Consider the following 19,225-nt stretch of genomic DNA (forward strand, 5'->3'; position numbering starts at 1 on the left):
AGAACACACATGCACGCGCACACACCGCAGCGACACTCGCCCAGGTACGACATTATGTTTTTAAACTGCTCCGCCATCGACAAACTCTCCCAGGTAACACGTTCTGTCTATAGACTGTATAAATTGCGATAAAAGAAGCGAAGAGACAATTTCTCACGTCGCGGCAGGTCGTTCATTTTGTCATATGAAAATTGTGAAATTCCAACATCGCACCGAGCGGCATATCAACACACAAGTCACGTGATCTATAAGAGACGTGTCCTTATAACACAGAACGAAAACATGGCAATAACACAGTATGGTGAATTATGTCTATAGAGTCCACCACAAAACTACACTTTGTTGCTCAAATGTAATATTACTCTCCTCCTTGAGCCTCCCCAAATGGCTTGACTGTAGGCTACTGCTGCCTGTCTTGGCCAGGACACTGGAAGAGATGTTTAATCTCAAGGATGATTATTATTATTTATAACTAACCAATAGTAGTTGCCTTGCATTTAAAATATCAATGCACTTTTCAGCCCTGAATAACAGTAAAAGCTATTTAATAATTGATTTGCATGCATAGTATACTAAACTTTCCATTGAACAATTACCCCTGTTACCATGAATTGACTAATTTTATAATGCAATCAAATGCTCACTCACCAGCTGCTTTCAGACACACGTGTAAAGGTGCGGACACACCAAAAGCGTATCCCGCGTACCATGTACGCGCGTAACGCAGCTAAAATGTTGCTTGACCATTTTGTGTAAAAAATGGTCCTACATACGCAGCTACGCGCCTGTGGCTGCGCTGGATTTAGGAGTCCGAGGAAGGAAACCCAAACGCCGCCGTGTCTGGGTGCATGATAGAGCTTGAATCGGGTTAGATTAAATAATCTCGGATATAAATAACAATAATCGGGTTAAATAACTTCACATGGTGTGTCTGGTGTGTTTCCAGCATTCGTAGTGTTGATCGGCAGAGAAATAGTCCGCCAAGATGTTGAGGTTGCTTAGCAACCAGAGACTCTGTCCATGCAAGTGAACGGAGCGTTCACTCTTCGTCATAACTATCAAACCAAACATCCTTCACATTCTCCGAGTGAACATTATGAAAGTAAAATGCACATTTCTCGCTAAAAATGTTTCCATAAACGCATTTAATGGCGTAACTATGTTACTATTTCCACCCAGAATAAAGAAAGATGTCGGCCGTATGCTTCTGTGCAAGGGTCACTACTCTCTGCCAGTGACGTCGGGTCAAGCTCCACGCTGATTGGCTATTGCGGCTAAGTATCACACGTATGAGCGTAAAAAGTTAAATTTTTTGAACTCCTCGCGTACGCGCGTATATGTACGCGCCTCATACGCCCCTAACGCGAGTAAAATGTTGCTTGGTACGCATGATACGCGTGTACGCACCTCATACGCGCGTAAACCAATGCTTCCCTATGGAAAAATTGCCGATTTTATACGCGTGGTACGCGGGTAACGCGTTTGGTGTGGCCGTACCTTTAGGCCGAGATCACATCTAGCGTTTTTTGTAATAGGGAACAGTTGAGCCGACCGTTAAAAAAAGAATGGGAGCCTAGCAACGATCCCATTCTAGACCCAACGTTACTCGCCTACTACGTATCCAGGCTAGAGCCCATTAGACATGTCGTAGATCTCGACATGTTCCGTAATTGAAACTATTAATCGTTCCACCGGCACTTTCCCGAGTGATTTGTCCGCCATTGTTTCTTGTTTTGACAGTTCAGAGTTTCCTTCTTAACAAAGTGTCAATGTTCCGCTTTTGATTGGTCAGTTGCCAAAAAGACGCCTGACGTCAGATTTATTTTTGGCTTGCAATATGCACAAGTAATTTTCAAATGTGAAAGGTGAAAATATGTTATGTATAAAAAATGTAATTCATCGTATGAATTATGAATTCAATTATTTTGGTCGGTCCCATGCCATGCAAAAGTACATGTGATATCTGATCTACCTAAATATAAATTCATAAGCAAATGTCGGGGTCTGTCTGAACAGGTCCTCTGTTAGCTGTGACTCCGCTGCTCCAGAGAAGCCAGCGGTGAAGAAGAGCAAGGGGAAGGCTGCCACCAACATACCAAGCACACCAAACCCCTTCGACCAGACCTCTATACACCCCGAGTCCTACCATGTGGCTGAGAAGTAAGTTACACACCACCACACAACACCTCAGGCATTAAGATAGTCATTTTCTTGAAGAAGGCATAGGGTGCATCCGAATACTAAGTATATACTATTTCTGTGCAGTGTCTACTACTTGACCGTTAATGTAGTACGTTCTACAGCTATGCGTAGAACGCCTCCGAACAGAACCGAAACGCCATCGGATGTTTGGAGATAACGTAGAGGTTTTTATTTATTTTTTCACCGCAGCGTTCTTCTTCTTCGGTTACCGGACTCCGGTTGAATTGTGGGATAGCGTAGTGACCTACCGTTGTATACTGTGGCGGTAGTACGCATTCGGAAACTTTTTGCCTACTACACAATGCGTACTGAGCATTCGGACGCGCTATACTTGTGACGTACTACAAAATGCCTACTATATAGCAGTCAAGTATGAACAGTCGGATGCAGCCATAGTCTCTAAAGAATTCACAATCTATTAAAAAGACACTCTCACAATGATGTTGACCTGAAGGCTGCGTTTAATTGAAGTGACGCCCCCGCTGGATGTCCACACATGTGTCTGTGGAACGTTATGCCCTCTGAAAGTGCGTGTCACGTGTCTGGGGAATTCGGTGCATACCTTCAGATAGGCACAGTGGCTGGGTGTGCATGTTGCGAGGTTGTCTGAGATGGAAGGGTTTTACGTCAGACTTTGAAGGCATTACGTTGTTTTGGGGCTTACAGAATCATATCCAGTGGTTGTTTTGCTGTTCGATCATGGTTTTCTTATACCTATGTCTAGATCCCAGTAAACAGTGTGGTCACAATGTGAAACAAGCAAAACTGCTCTGCTGTGGGTCAATTGTCATATTCTATTGGAAATGTTTTGGATTTGATGTGTTCAGATGAGACAGATTAGGTGCTTTGCGAATTCAATAGAATATACCATTACCATGCATTGCTTCTAATTGGGTGGGCAGGACAGCCTGCCCCCAAATGACCCACCCGATTATAGTGGTCACTGGTCAGCGTTACCTGGTCTGCTTTTTATAAGCGAAGTTTGGGCTTGTTTCTGAAGAACAGTCACTTATGGTGACACGATACTTAAAGCAGCAACGTTTTAGGGAGGGCTCCGGTGCCGGGGAAAGATTCCAATGGCTTCCAATCTCACCTAGCAACTCTCTCAGCGGCTACTGCTGCAGTTGGTGTACTCACAACATCAAGAACCCCGTTCTGCCGTTGTAAACGGACGGAATATGGCTCTGGCTCGCTCTGACTACAGCGATAGGAGGTGATGACATAAATTCTCGAATGCAAAAAATTCTACTCGCCCGCCGTAGCCGCCCTCTCAACCGTCGGTGCTTAAAGTTCCTACTAGCGAGGGCTGCGACTGCCGCCTCCTCCAGTCCCCCCGCCCAGACCACAAGTGCTGATACTTTGCCTTTCCCAGCACTACACAACGACGTGACCGCTCTGGGCACAAGCTGACTGCAAATGACATGCGCACGCGCAGCTTCTATCCAATCACAGACGATGATTTTGTCAAGTTACATACCAGTTATGTTTTGGTTTAAATGTTCATTGCTTCTTACACGGTTGTCATTCACAACAGAAGCACATGTGCTGAAAGGACAGTTGCTTGGTGGCTTTTCATGCGACTAAACCTAGTGTAGGCAAGACTACTTGTGAATCTTGTGCTGCTAGCAAATTCAAGGCATGGCAAAGGAGAAAATATTAATTCATTTGTTAACCCCAATTCAACCAAAGTGCTTTACAGAGCGAAGAAAAACAGAAACAAATCAGAATTTTACTACAATTAAAAAGTAAAAGAATATATAAAAAACACATTTGCACTTGCAACTTGCAACCCTTGCTGTGTAATGAACTATGATGTACAGTGAGTCTATAGTGATGTATCGCTTTTTTAAGCCCATAACCAAGCCTAGTGCTGCTGCTGCTAGCACATCAGAGGCTCCAGCCACTGCTCCAACGTTACCGTCTACAAGCTCTCTCCCAAAGCAGTCCCCTCTCTCGGCTGCCTCAGCCCCACCTCATGTGGTTAACGACTTGAATGGTGATGCACCATCTCAGCCATTGTTAGCTAGCTACCCAAAGCGGGCCTTTGGTGCTACATCACTGTCATTCAATCGTGCCTGGTACCGCACACACCTGTGGCTGGAATACTCTGTCCTGCTGGATGCTAGTTCTGTAACTAATGTTGGAAATATGCCTCTTCCAATGAAAGGGATGTTGTTTTAACCATGCGTGGATTTAACAATTGGAAGGCGTCACTCGAGCGTGACAGGGGGTTACAGAAACATGCATCCAGCCATGCTCATACAGGCTGCAGCCACCTTGTCTGAGCACAGATGCAGGGAGGCAACAGGGGAAACAATTGACTGTATGTTGGTGGGTAAAACACAGATTGAAAAAAAAACTGTACTATGTAAAGAGCATTGGTGATGTTATAAAGTTTCTGTGTGTGAACGAGTTGGGGCTTCGTGGTGTGAACACATGGAGCCTGAAGCTGATGACATTGCTGCGGGTCTGTTTTTAAAACTTTTTCAATATACCCTAGAAAAAGATGAGAAGCTTGCTAATATTGCAAAGGGAATTAAAAAAAATGCAAAATACACCTCTAAGGATATCCTAAATGAAATAATTGAAACGCTGGCAAATATGGTTTCTGGAGATGTCAGGAAGAGGTATGCAAATGCTGACTCAGCAGGGTTTTGTCTGAAAAGAGATGGGACCAGGGACAGGTGTAATGTTGAGAAGTTTTCCATTATTATTCGGTTTTTGTGTAATTCCATTCCAGAGAAGCATCTGATTGGGTTGCTCAACCTGCATCAACTTGATGCTGAGATATTGAAGCATCTTTCTGATGCTGGTTACTGTCCTGACAACATGGTTAGCCAGTGTTGTGATGGTGCATCAGTGATGAGTGGAATAAGGTGAGGTACAGGCATTGATTCAGAAGAAGCTAGATAGATGTATTCCTTATATTCATTGTTACAGCCACCGGCTACACTTGGTGGTTGTGCATGCCATGCAGGCTGAGCCATGTGCTAAAAGGTTTTTCGACCTGTCTAGTTCCCTGTATAACTTGTGCAACCACCACTATGTCTCAGAAAGGTATGACGCTCCTTGCCTCAAAAGACTCCTTGAAATTCGCTGGACAAGCCACTATGACGTTACAAAGTGCATCATCGAGAATGAAAACCAGCTTCTCAGGATACAGTCAGAGATGTCAGAGGATGATGATGTCAAAGTGGACTTGTGCACTAAAGCATCAGGCCTCTTAATTCAAATTAAGACGCACCTAAAACACACACACACACACACACACGTGTGTATACTGTACAAGATCACATGATATATACAGTAAATATAGATATCCGGTTGCTGTTGGCTGCTGTCAACTAAGTGAAAAAAAAAAAAAAATCTGCATTTCATGTTGGACGTGGACACACACACAGACACAAACACAAACACACACACACACACACACACACACACACACACACACACACACACACACACACACACACACACACACACACACACACACACACACACACACACACAATGCAGGGAATAGGCCTATTTAAGTCACCATTAGAGGCATCAAATAAAATTTGCCAATCAAACACTTACATCACAATCATTTATTTTATATATATATATATACACACACACTATATTTCTATACAGTATAGTGTGTATAGTATATATATAGCTCTGGACTACCACCATCCAGGTTGCCCAGTCCCAAAGCTTTCTCTTCTATCGGCTCAGGCTGCCTACTGTTAATACGTTTTCAGGTTGATGTAAGGTGCGATAAAAGATAGATAAATCATAGATAATTTTGTTATATATTATATGTTATTCATGAACATTTTGGAAACAAAACAGGTGAGAATTAAATCTCCCACACAGCAACAATCAAAGTCCATTTGCATATTGTGTTCTACATTTCTTTTTTTTCTTTTTTTTTACATAAATTAGATTTTTTTTCGCCTTGCAATTTTACTACTTTTGTCTGGAAAATTCCTTAATATCAGTATTTCTGCCAGCAGAATTGGATTTTCAATTCAGAGATACTTTGACATTTCATCTATTTCTGAGGTGTATTTGTGAAGTTGTTATGCAATTTATTCTGTATATTTTCTCTATATTCTTTTCGAAGAATTTGAAAATTAAATATGTAGCTTTTCATAGAAGGTGGCAGATGGTTGTAACACTGATGTGGAAAGCTGCTGGTAGCATTGCTATCATGGTAATACCCCCCATACAGCAGTGATGTGTCTAAAAGCTTACATTACAGTAACCGTGCCAAAAAGCAGGCACGGTGATCTTGCAAGGACAAAACAAATTCTCTGACCACCCTATTCTTACTGCCTAGAAGCGGCCCTGGCAATGTACATTAGGGCTTTGACTTCGAACTTCGTGATTCGAATATAATTCGAATAGCAAAAAAATAAATCAAAATTCGAACGAATATTAGGCAGCCCTTAATATTCGAACCTGTTATGGGCAGGCCAAGAGGGAGAGACGTCGGAGAACCCATGCAGTCTATTCATAATATTGTAATGACCACAGAAGAGGCAGTGAATGAAGTATTGATTAGACAGCGATTTATTAGAAACATAATAAACCGTTGGAACACGCAAGACCGGTAACCATAGCAACGCCTGTAAACAAACCTCGCAAAGCCCAATTCAGGGCTGAATCCGAATACTCATAGTATGCATTTTGTAGTACGCCACAAATATAGCGCGTCCGAATGCTCAGTGTGCATTGTGTAGTACGGAAAACGTTTCCGAATGCGTACTACCGCCACAGTATACAACGGTAGGTCACTACGTTACCAGACTACGAGTCTGGTAACGGACGAAGAAGAGATGGCTGACCCGACACTACCAACAGCGGCTTAGAAAGACGTCATAGAAAGCGGCGAAAAAAAGAGACATTAAAAAGAGTAAAAAAGTAAAGTAAGTAATTAAGTAAAAAGAGACATTTTTAATTTAATAGCAACGATGACAAGACGGAAAACAGGTAACTTATCAAGGTAATTTTGCCGGCATCTGAGGGGAGACACGTCATCTCCAAACATCCGGTGGAGTTACGGCGGTGTTCGGAAGAGTTCAGAGGCGTTCTAAGCATAGCTGTAGACCGTTCTAGGCGTTCTACGCATAGCTGTAGACCGTACTACACTGTCAAGTGTAGTACGGTCAAGTAGTAGACACTGAACATAAATAGTATGTACTAAGTATTCGGATTCAGCCCAGGTATTACTGAAGGCATTTAATGGTCAAAATATTATTAATAAATATTCGAATATATTCGAATACTAATATTAATAAACAAACGAACTTCGAATATGATTTTTGGCCAAAAATCAAAGCCCTAATGTACATTAACGGGGGGACACATGCATATTAGGAACACAAGTCGATAACGATAGTGCATACAATACTGGTAAGAAACAACGTTTGTTAATGTATTGCGTGTATCATTAAGTAGAACCACAGTTGCTGCATTCATATGTGTGTTTTCTTTGCCAAAATGTATTTGAGGACTCAGTATTTCTGAAGTCGTGGAAGAAAACGCTATTCCATGTGTAAATTAGGCCATATTACTTGGCTATAAACTCAGCCATTTGAAGTTTAAAATACATGTGGTCATGCATCTGTCTCATCGGAGACTGCAAACGCAGTCAAAATATCAACTCGTCAGATTCAAATGCACTCATGGCTCTTAAAGGGGATTGGTTTATTGCACGTTACGCCCAAACCACACCTACGGGTAATTAGGTTACTTCTCGGCAACCCTTCTTTAGATTTGCATCGGGCGCAAGAGTCATTTATCGCCGGTATAATAGCAACATCGCCATAGAACCGCCCACAAAGCTACTTGCGTTTGGCGCTTCTCACTTGCGTTTCAGACTGTTAAAATAGGGCCCTATATGTATGTGTGACCTGCAATAAAAAGGATTATTTCAGTTTAATATTTTCAGACACAGCATTTATAGACTAAGTACTATTTTTTTGTGTAATAATTGGTCGTTATGGGGCTTACAGGATCATATCCTGTTTTTGCTGGTTTATCATGGTTTTCTTATATCTATGTCTGGAACTATGAAAACCTTGCGGTTACAATTCAAGGCTTTATTGGGGGACAATGTTTTAAGTAGATTACATTTGAAAAGTATTTGATTCATGTCTCAAATTAGTAATGTGAGGTTTCTCTTGGAAGTAAATGAAATTCATATTTACATTTTCACTGTATTCAGAGTTTTAAATGTGTTTGGTTAAATTATTATACCTACTGCTCTGCAGCCATTTATTATGTAGACACACACACACACATGCACGCACGCATGCTTAGCCAGACGCTGCCAGTGCCTTCTCTCTTTGTCTCTTATGTCTGAGTAAATCAAATCACAGTCCACACTAGGCTAATGGCCCCATATGAACGAGTGTCAGAATGAACCCAATCCTGCTGCAAACAAGCCTGTAGTGGTTTGGTATGCTGACACAAGAGTGTGTGTGTACGTTTATTTTTGTGTTTTCATTATACATTTATGTGTACTCATTTGGGCCTGCGCATGTATATTGTTGTTTTAGATATTCAAACACACTTAACATCTGCCCAATACTGACACTGGCATATGTTAGTGTGTGCGTGTGCGTGTGCGTGCGTGCGTGCGTGCGTGCGTGCGTGCGTGCGTGCGTGCGTGCGTGCGTGCGTGTGTGTGTGTGTGCTTTCAGGTTTGTTTGCAGCTGCAGTCTCTCAGCTGTGTTTAGTCTACATCAGGTCTGTCACTAGTGGCTCTCAGCATGCCCCTCCAAGTGCTGATGGGTTTAATGGCTGCTCTGCTCCTGACTCCACTTTTTGTGCCTTTATGCAAATAGGATGATATATGCTGACTCTTAAAGTGAGAGCTAACCCCCTGCTTCAGCTCAGATTCAAACCACCATGAGAAAAAGGAGGGCTGAGATTTCTATGATTGATTACGGGATTCTTGTTATCCCCATGGTTATGACTGAAGGCAACTTTGTGATACTTTTATAGTGCTCTACGTTTTTTTTATATGAACGTTATAATGACCGATATTGTTTCAGAATTTCTTTTGTTAATTTGTGTTTGCTAAATTAACAAACTGGTAGCATAAGCAGCGTTGCTGACTATATCTTTCCACAGTTTCAGACTGGCCATGGCCTTCTTGCAGTAATAATTGTGTACAAGGAGGACAAAGCTATCGCTTTTTGTTTCCATTTTGAAAAAGTTAGTTAACCATTTTTTATTGTTTGCATATTCGGTGGTCCATGAACATTCTTGATGACAATTCTAATCTTCAAGACCCACATGCTCTCAATGTCGGTCTTATTTTAGTAACAGTTATAAAATGGCATAAATCATTTACATATTACCATGTTTAAAACCAAAATATACTATTTTGGGTTCACTCACTGCCCATATTTAGTTTGTGCTTCTTGTTACAAAAGGTATTTTTGAGCGAGTAGTCAGTGTGGGCATTCTTTTTTAATGTCTCCTTGACGCGTCTTCTAATGCTTTTATGTTCAAATAGCTTCTGAAAATGCTTGTGCATGAGGGAAGGGTCTGGAGGTCTCTCCTATTGGCTCGCTCTGTGGCTCTCTCTTTTATCGCCCTTACTCGTTCTATACTTCACCCAGTTCATATCCCGCTCTGTTTGTTTTCTCTCCTCGCCGTTCGGCCTCATTTACTACTAAACCAGGCAGAAAACTCTTTCCCCCCCCCCCACTGTCGGTCTCACTCTGCGGTGTGTGTTCTTTCAGCTCCCTATGGTTTGTGAATACTACTGTTCCAATGGGGCCCTCTTAAATGTCAATCATCATTACTCACACTCGTGTGTGTGTGTGTGTGTGTGTGTGTGTGTGTGTGTGTGTGTGTGTGTGTGTGTGTGTGTGTGTGTGTGTGTGTGTGTGTGTGTTAAAAACGTGTATTGGGGTGAAACACACAGGCACTACTGCTGTCTGCCAGGTGCTTCAGAGTGTGTGCTCCTGCATATGTTCAAACTGCCTACACAGAATTATGGAAAACGATGAATATTGTTACCTGGGGTTCTTATGACAGATTCTGTCGACCAGGGCCGCGTCCTTGACAAGTGGGACCCCACCCACCCGTCGATGGCTGGATCAGGCTCAGTGTGCTTAGAGTTGCTGGGCTGTTTCTTAGTGTCGCTCCTCCAGTAGTAGTAGGCCTGCATTCAGATGCTAAAGTGATAAATGAGGTGAATCTGTGGTTGGAAGGAAGGAGGCTGGGGGGGGGGGGTTGTGGAACAAAAGAAGCAAGGACAAAGGGGACCAGTGAAGTACTCAAATCAATGGAATATTTTATTCCGGCTCTGCTGCGTCTTATTTTTTGTGGGTGTGTGTGTGTGAGCTTGTCTGTGTGTTGGCATGTGTTGAGATTCCTTTGGATGTGCATTTGCATGGTCCGTGTTGATTTATGCACCCTTCTTTGTAGGTGGTGGTGTGTGTGTGTGTGTGTGTGGGCGGGTGTGAGTATCCGAAAAGCATATCAGGTTCATCACATTAAAGCAACTGGATCCTCAATTACAGCTCACAGCCCACACATCATTATTTTTTGTAACGATATCGTCTCATGCACACGCATGAGCACACACATACACACAAAGTTCAGCACTACACACAATAGTGCATTTATTTCATGGAGGATAAACAATATTATTTATCTTGTTTATTTCTGATTACCATTCACAGAAATGCATACTGGAAACATGATAACATATCATATGTTGTTCCTAATATGTTGTTCTTTTCAATTGTACTTATTTGTGTGCTAGGCATTGACAACAGCGCAATAGCTGATATTATCCAGGATTTTCTCATCAATGCCCTAAACACAATCATCTATTTGCATAGGATAAAAGTGTTCAACCATTAAACCATCAGGTGTTTTCTAGACTTCCTAGTGATTTCTCCACCACAGTGCAGAGTGCACGTTGCTCTGTGCATTTCTCCCCTCCGGGGCCTCTGGCTTCCTCCCAGCCCTGAGGTCACGCCTGTTTAATTAGAATGGGTCTGTGGGTGTGGGTGACTTGTGGGTCCATGCTAAACCCCACGTCTGACTGGCTTTTTCCTGCACGCATCAAGCTGGGACCCAGACCACAGTACTTGACTCAACACCGGCCGGCCACGGTCATGCAGTGTGCAGAAGCATCTATATGATCATAATGCTGATAGGAGGATAACACAGTCACTATGAAATATGCTAAACATTGACAGGCTTCATGAAGGGAAACATAGTCATAAAAACATAGGCAAATTCATACTTTGAGTACGCATTTTTGGGTTTGGATCAAAACGATATTATTACAATATAATTGGGTTATATTGAATACTGTGTATATAAATTGTCGCAATGACTACAGAGAGCAACTCTACTTAGAGCAACTATTTGTTCAATGCTAAACAGAGGGGGTTGTTTGTAATTTAACAAAAGGAGCTGCCACTGAGGTGAGAATATCATGATATTTAGTATTGGTGGTCCACTCTTTGGAAAATCATTCATCATTTGAGACACAAGAGAGTCACACAACAAGAAAAAAACTGTCTTTCATGTGAGATAATGTGTGTGTGCTAGTATCTCAGTGGAACCTATTAAGTTGGCCATCCCACCAAAACACACACCATACACACAATAACACACAAGGAATATGTGCAGTGGGTTTGTGCCTTCTAGTCGGAGGGATGGTAATCGAGAACCGGTTCTTGTTCAGAACCGGTTCCGAGTCAACCGATTCCTTGGAATCGTTAGCAAGCCTGCTTAACGATTCCGCTTATCGGTTCCGGTCGCGGCAAATGCGTCGTGACGTCACACACACGCTGCTTTGATTTGGTTCAGAACGCAGCAAACATGTCGCCGCCGAGGAAGAATCGCATTGTGTGTTCACACCAAACGCGACGGGGCGACAAGATCCCATACAAAGTGAACGTAGAGACGCGTATAAGGGCGAGTTTTTCGCGGGAGAAAACCGGCGACAAGTTTTTGTCGTGATGACAGCCAATCAGCGTTCAACAGCGTGATAACTGAGTGACATGTGTAACGTAACAGCCAATCAGCGTTCAGCCGTCAAACTCAGCGCAGTGCAGTCCGGGTGAACCGCGGAATGGAGGAGAAAGTGATTGTTGCAGTTTGCGACTCCCGGAGCTCTATATATAATAGTATATAATATATTGTAGCGACCCAGCAGGACTATGGGGGGGATTGATGGGGAGTTTGTGGGGGGAAGGAGTTGCCCTAGTTCAGCCTGATAGGCCAGTTGGGATAGGGGGCGGGAACAGCCAGGTTTCGTTTTCGCTATGTTGTTTTTTGGGCACTCCTCCAACCCCGTTAGTTAGTTGTACGGGAAGGTCAATAAAGCCTGGTTCTCCGGTTAAACACCAGCCACTCTGTGTCCTCCTCATTCCGCTAGTTAGCCCCGCAGTGTCGGACCGCAAACGCTACACTGGTGTCAAGAAGTGGGATAGCCAAGCCTCCATTTCCCTCACACGCGCGGGCTACCACTGCTAGCTGCTACCACCGCTAGCTACTACCACCGCTAGCTCCTACCGTTGGACCGAGATGGCTGAAGGAGGAATCGGAGGGTCCGACCTCTTTAACCTATACACTCCGCCGGACACACCAATGATAAAACCAATTAATGCAAGCCAAGCTGTAAGGAGAAGGGAAGAAAGGTCTAACTCACCACTCGCCACTTTGCTGACTGAAGTCCCCGATTTTGTGAAGAAAAGCCCATTCCATGTTACCGCGACGGCCGGGCCACGCGCCGTTGAGAGAGAGGTAAACAAACATGCGTGCAGACCGGACTTCAACCAAACAGACGACGATGACGTCACCACCCCGAAAGATCGTCAAGGTTAAGTGGGTGGCCAACCAAGGTCTATCCCAGAGTTACATAAAGACAGTACAGCTCAAATAGAAGATGACTTCATGCAAAGAATGAGCATGGCAATGGAGCGTGCTTTTGGACATTTTCTTAATAGCTCTAGAGGCAGCATAATGTCCATGATGGGGGAACCACAAGGCGGTGTTATTAACCCACATGAAGCAGGGAACCATGCTGATGCTAATAAAGCTAACAATGCTTATGCAACAGTTGCTCTTGACAGAAATGCTAAGGTTCCCCTCGACGAACCATATTCCAAGTCTAACCCCCAGTCCGGCGAAGGTACGGAGGCAGCTACTAGGGGGAGGCTTGACGGGTGTAGCCCCCCCATCGTAGCCCCTGTTAGTTCCATGGCTGTTGCTAACCAACTAGCTGACCTGGTTCCGGCTCTGACTACTGCACTTACTGCTGCCTTGGGTACTCTCCAAAAACCAGGCCCAAACCCCGTCCCCATGGGCAGCCGCATAAAATTGGGACGTTATGACGGCCTCACATCTTGGGAAACATACTGCGCCCAGTTTGAGCTGCTAGCGACAGCCAATGAATGGTCCCCGGCTGAAAAGGCTGTTCAATTAGTCTCAGCATTGGAAGGGGAGGCAAGAAGAGTACTGTTGGATGTGACCACAGCCGACCTAGGAAATCCACAAGCTATATTTAGGGCCTTAAAGGGCCGTTTTGGGAACACCACTCCTGCAGTTGTGATGAGGCAGAGGTTCAACGAACGAGTGCGGGAATCCGGAGAAAAATTAGGAGTGTTTGCGGCTGAGCTGCGTTACCTCGCACAAAGGGGATTTCCTGAGTTTGATGACGCAACCTGCTTGGTGTTAACTAAAGAAGCCTTCATTCGCGGCCTCTTACCCCTCCCATTGCGCCAGCAAGTCCGACTCGCTGACCCACAGACCTTGGAGGCAGCACTAGAGAAAGCATTGGCAGTGGAAGACATACTCACAGAAGGCTTGGACTACCAACACAGACAGGTCTCTGTACGGCCTAAGACCCAAGCCATTCAGCCTCCTGGACCTACCTCGTACCCAACGGGCTACGAACGCAAAGCGATGTCGCCGGACGACCGACAGAACCAAGTCTGCTGGAAATGCCACCAAAGAGGTCACCCATGGCGCCTTTGTACAGTGCCTGATTCTGCCCTACAGGAGCCGGGAAACGCTCAGGGCTCGGTGTAAAGGGGAGCGACCCGAGCCACCCTTCGCTCCCCAAAGACAATGACACACGACCTGTTGCAAAAGTGCCTCACCACCCTGTCAACCATGCTCTTCTTCCCCATAACGCACTCACCGCCAACTGCTGTAGAGTGCCTGTGTTGGTTAATGGCCAATGGACCAAAGCCCTCCTGGATACAGGATCAACTGCGTCGCTCCTACACCCAGACCTCGTGCCTGCCGGAACCCAAACGCAAGTAACCGATGTTCAACTCACCACAGTTACCGGGGGAAAGGCTCCCATGCTGGGGAGGTGGGAGGCACTGATCGAAATAGAGACCTACTCTGCCTGCCAACCAGTCTGGGTCGCTGAAATAAAAGAGGACTGTTTGCTGGGAATGGACTTTCTGTGTGCGGCAGGGATTTCACTAGAGCACGTACCGTCACGTTCAAAGACGGGACGTCCATTCCCTTCCTGAATGATCTCCACACTCCCGAAATGGCCAACAAGGTTGGTGAGAACGGGGATGCAGAGGGGGACCCACCATGTCCTCCACAATGGGAGGCCCCTTTTGCAGAAAGCCCTCTTCCACTGTCTGACAACCTCATACCCCCAGAACCAGATGCATGTGCCCAGTCACAGCCCCATGCTGTCATACGGATTGCAAGTGTGGTCCCCATCTCTGGGGAAGAGTCATCAGCCGGTAAAACTGTCAGAGGCATCTGGGAGAACAGTCGGGAAGGCCTAAACTCTGAGCAACAGGATAGGTTATGGAATCTCCTGTATGAGTATCGACACAGTTTTGCCACTGGCCCCAACGACGTTGGCCAAACACATTTGGTCCAACACTTTATTAAAACAGGGGATGCCCAGCCAATCCGCCAGCGGCCCAGACGATTGCCCAAAGCCCGCCAAGGTGCTGCTGAGCAGATGATACAAGAGATGAGGGACGCTGGCATTATTGAGCCATCAGAGAGTCCGTGGGTGTCACCAGTCGTAATGGTTCCTAAGAAGGACGGAGGCTCAAGGTTTTGCGTCGACTACCGACCACTGAATGACAGAACTGTGAAGGACTCCTACCCACTGCCGCGGATAGACGAGTCCCTCGATCACGTGGCTGGTTCAGCATGGTTCTCCTCATTGGACCTCCAGAGTGGGTATTGGCAGGTGGCCATGGCCCCAGAGGACAAAGCCAAGACCGCCTTCACCACGGGACGTGGCTTGTGGCAGTTCACCACCATGCCATTTGGGCTATGCAACGCCCCAGCCACATTTGAAAGGCTGATGGAAAAGGTCCTGGTGGATATGCCCCCTGAACGCTGCCTTGTCTACCTGGATGATGTCCATGTCCATGGACCATGTTTTGACTCGGCATTGGGGAGCCTGATGGAGGCACTGGAGCGGATTAAGCGTGCAGGACTGAAGCTTCATCCGGGGAAGTGCAGATTCCTACGGCAAGAGGTCTCCTTCTTGGGCCACAGGATCAGTGGGGCTGGCATCATGACGGAGCCTGATAAGGTAGCAGCCGTCAGGGATTGGCCTACCCCTACTGACATCCACCAGCTGAGATCGTTCTTAGGACTCGCATCCTATTACAGGCGCTTTGTGGCTGGGTTCTCTACTGTAGCTGCCCCCATGTTCGTCTTAATGCGCAAAGACACACCGTACGAATGGGGGCCACAACAGAATGCAGCCTTTCACGAGCTGAAGCAGGCCTTATGTAAGGATCCAGTGCTGGTTGCACCAAACACAGAGTTGCCATTTATCCTTGATACAGACGCTAGTAACACCGGCCTTGGCGCTGTACTCTCGCAGCTGACCCCTGACGGAGAGCGGGTTGTTGCTTACCACAGTCGTACCTTGGATAAGTCGGAGAGGAACTATTGTGTCACGCGCAAGGAACTGTTGGCAGTGATTGATGCAGTGAACCATTTCAAGCACATCCTCTGCGGTCTTCCATTCACCATTCGCACTGATCATGCTGCTTTGAAGTGGCTCATGTCCTTTAAAGAACCTGAAGGACAAGTCGCCAGATGGATCGAACAACTCCAGGCCTTTCAGTTCACCATGCAACACAGAGCCGGTGAGAGTCACACAAATGCAGACAGCCTCTCACGCCGACCGTGTGCCCCAGACTGTCACCACTGTGACCGGGAAGAAGAACGGGAGGCAGCTAACCTGCAGACGGGGGAGGTGATCTGTCGAGCCCTATTACCCGAGGATGTTAGGGGTTGGGCTGGACTGCAAACCGTGGATCCTGACCTTAAAACAGTCATGGGGTGGCTGGAAACAGACAACCGGCCGCCCTGGGAAGATGTCGTGGCCCAGTCGGCCACAGTCAGAGGCCTGTGGTCCCAATGGCCTGGGGTAGAGCTGCAGGAAGGAGTTCTGAAGAGGTGCTGGCGTGAGCCAGCCACTGGGGAGCCACGCTGGCAGGTGGTCGTGCCAAAGGACCTCCGGGACAAAGTGCTGGAGGCACACCACGGATCCCCCGGAGTAGGTCACTTTGGGGTGACAAAGACATTGAGACGGCTACGGCAGGCATTCTATTGGGGCCAGAGCAGGAGAGATGTTGAGGACTACTGTCGCCGCTGCGACTCCTGTACCGCCCGTAAAGGCCCCCAAGGTCAGTCCCGTGCACCTACAGCAGCACCGTGTCGGGGCACCGATGGACAGGGTGGCAGTCGATGTGTTGGGCCCACTTCCCCGTACCAGCAGAGGGAACCGGTATGTGCTGGTCGCCATCGACTACTTCACAAAGTGGATGGAAGCATACCCCCTACCTGACCAAGAAGCCACAACCGTGGCCGAAGCCTTGGTGCAAGGAATGTTCAGCCGCTTTGGAACACCCTCGGAGCTCCACTCTGATCAAGGGCGGAATTTTGAATCACATGTATTCACCGCCATGTGTAGCCAACTTGGCATCCGGAAGACCAGAACCACCCCACTTCACCCTCAAAGTGACGGGTTGGTGGAGCGCTTCATGCGGACCTTAGGCGCCCAATTAGCCCTCACCACCGCTCCGGATCAGAGTGATTGGGACCTGCAACTACCCCTCATCCTCATGGCGTGCCGCAGTGCAGTCCAAGAGTCCACTGGCTGTACTCCTGCATTGTTGATGTTGGGCAGGGAGCTCAGAACGCCGCCAGAGCTGGCCTACGGATGACCGCCCGATGCACCGGATGCCATGGCTGGCCCGGAGTATGCCAGGCAGTTACAGGACCGCCTGGAAACGGCCCACGGATTCGCCAGACACCAGGCTCAGCAGGCAGGGGTTCGTCAGAAGCGATGCTATGACATGCACGGTAAGGGGCAGGACTTCCAGGCTGGGGACCTCGCCTGGGTGCATGGACCTAAGAGGGTAAGAGGCCGTTGCCCCAAGCTGGACAGCAAATGGGTTGGGCCCTGCTATGTGGCTGAGAGAGTTGTGTATAGAGTCAGACTGGCTCCCAGAGGCCGCACAGTCGTGCTGCACAGGGATAGGATGGCACCATACCGAGGGACTCAGCAGCCCGCCTTCCCTGTGACGACTCCCAGGGCGCGGGTCAGGTCACCTCGCCACAGGGGGACACCACCGAGGCGGCAACAGAATATGTCTCAAGGGGAGGAAGTGACGCCGCTTGGAGCTGTGGTGCCGAGGAACACGGCTGCAGCGACGGGAACTCCTCTGTTGGATGGTGGAGTGAGGAGGTCGCAGAGGGAACGGCGACTTCCGGGTCGCTTTCAAGACTATAATCTTCCTCAGGGACGAGGAATTAGAGGGGGGGGCCGTGTAGCGACCCAGCAGGACTATGGGGGGGATTGATGGGGAGTTTGTGGGGGGAAGGAGTTGCCCTAGTTCAGCCTGATAGGCCAGTTGGGATAGGGGGCGGGAACAGCCAGGTTTCGTTTTCGCTATGTTGTTTTTTGGGCACTCCTCCAACCCCGTTAGTTAGTTGTACGGGAAGGTCAATAAAGCCTGGTTCTCCGGTTAAACACCAGCCACTCTGTGTCCTCCTCATTCCGCTAGTTAGCCCCGCAGTGTCGGACCGCAAACGCTACAATATTATATACTATATTATAATTGTATATATAATATCACGGCCAACAGCTCTGTCGCCTCCGGATGGCCGTAGCGTGGGGAGCTCTCATAGGGATTGGGCTTCTCGGGGTTTGTTTACCGGCATTGCTATGGTTTCCGGTCTTGTGTGTTCCAACGGTTTATTAGGTAGGCCCATCTAATAAATCTCTGTCTAATCAATGCTTCATTTTGTTTATGTCAGTTTAATTTTGTTACAAGTTGAATGCAAATGAGCACTGTTAGAATTCCAAAAGGCACAAGCTCTTACTTGGCTGTTTTCAGTCTGTGTTTTTAGTTGTATGGCACATAATGATGGCATTTGGGCTTAAAAAGCGAAACACATTTTTTCGTCTAGACCAATTGATTTGAAAATGTACAATTTCCTAATACTAGAAGCACTTCTGATCAGATATTAAAGAGATGTAATGCAAACAAACACATTTATACTTATTTTCTCACCCAATGAGAATCGATAAGAGAATCGATAAGGAATCGGATCGATAAGCAGAATCGGAATCGGAATCGTGAAATTCTTATCAATTCCCATCCCTAAGTCGGAGGGCCCCCTTGACTCCTGGTACCTCTTAAATACTAGCACCCACCTGGATAAACGATATGATGCACACATACGACACACACATACACAAGGTACGCCCACTGACTCATCCTGGTGCAGGATACTTGGTTCATTAATCCACTGCATTTTCCTTTTTCCTTCTTTCTTCTAATATGCCTCCTGCTTTGTCTTCTCTCTGTCTCCTCTTTTGATCGATTTTCTCACCATCCTCCCCCCAACACTTCATCCACATCATCCTCTTTTCTATTTGCTTTTGGGTATCAAATCTTCTCCTCCCCTGCTTCTCTTTGCAGTTCTCATGTTTTTCGAAACTGATTTCTGTGATAGTTGGTTCAATTTCCCTGTT

General features: G+C 46.4%; 1 protein-coding gene and 1 long non-coding RNA gene across 3 annotated transcripts in view; both read left to right on the top strand.

The window, feature by feature from the left end:
* The window catches only part of srbd1 (S1 RNA binding domain 1), a 123,768-nt gene that overhangs the window by 87,676 nt on the left and 16,867 nt on the right, over positions 1-19,225 (top strand). Inside the window, exon 19 of one of the 2 annotated variants that reach the window (XM_060072874.1) lies at positions 2,017-2,160. In XM_060072874.1, coding sequence (XP_059928857.1) covers positions 2,017-2,160 — 144 coding nt within the window. The remainder of the gene's footprint in view (positions 1-2,016; positions 2,161-19,225) is intronic. The other variant, XM_060072875.1, reaches the window with a different exon arrangement.
* LOC132472984 (uncharacterized) lies at positions 6,551-7,513 on the top strand. The gene is made up of 2 exons (XR_009529234.1): positions 6,551-7,332; positions 7,370-7,513. It is a non-coding gene; the product is annotated as an uncharacterized LOC132472984 (long non-coding RNA).

This window comes from Gadus macrocephalus, chromosome 15, assembly GCF_031168955.1.
Source record: "Gadus macrocephalus chromosome 15, ASM3116895v1".
NCBI classification, from domain to species: Eukaryota; Metazoa; Chordata; class Actinopteri; order Gadiformes; family Gadidae; genus Gadus; species Gadus macrocephalus.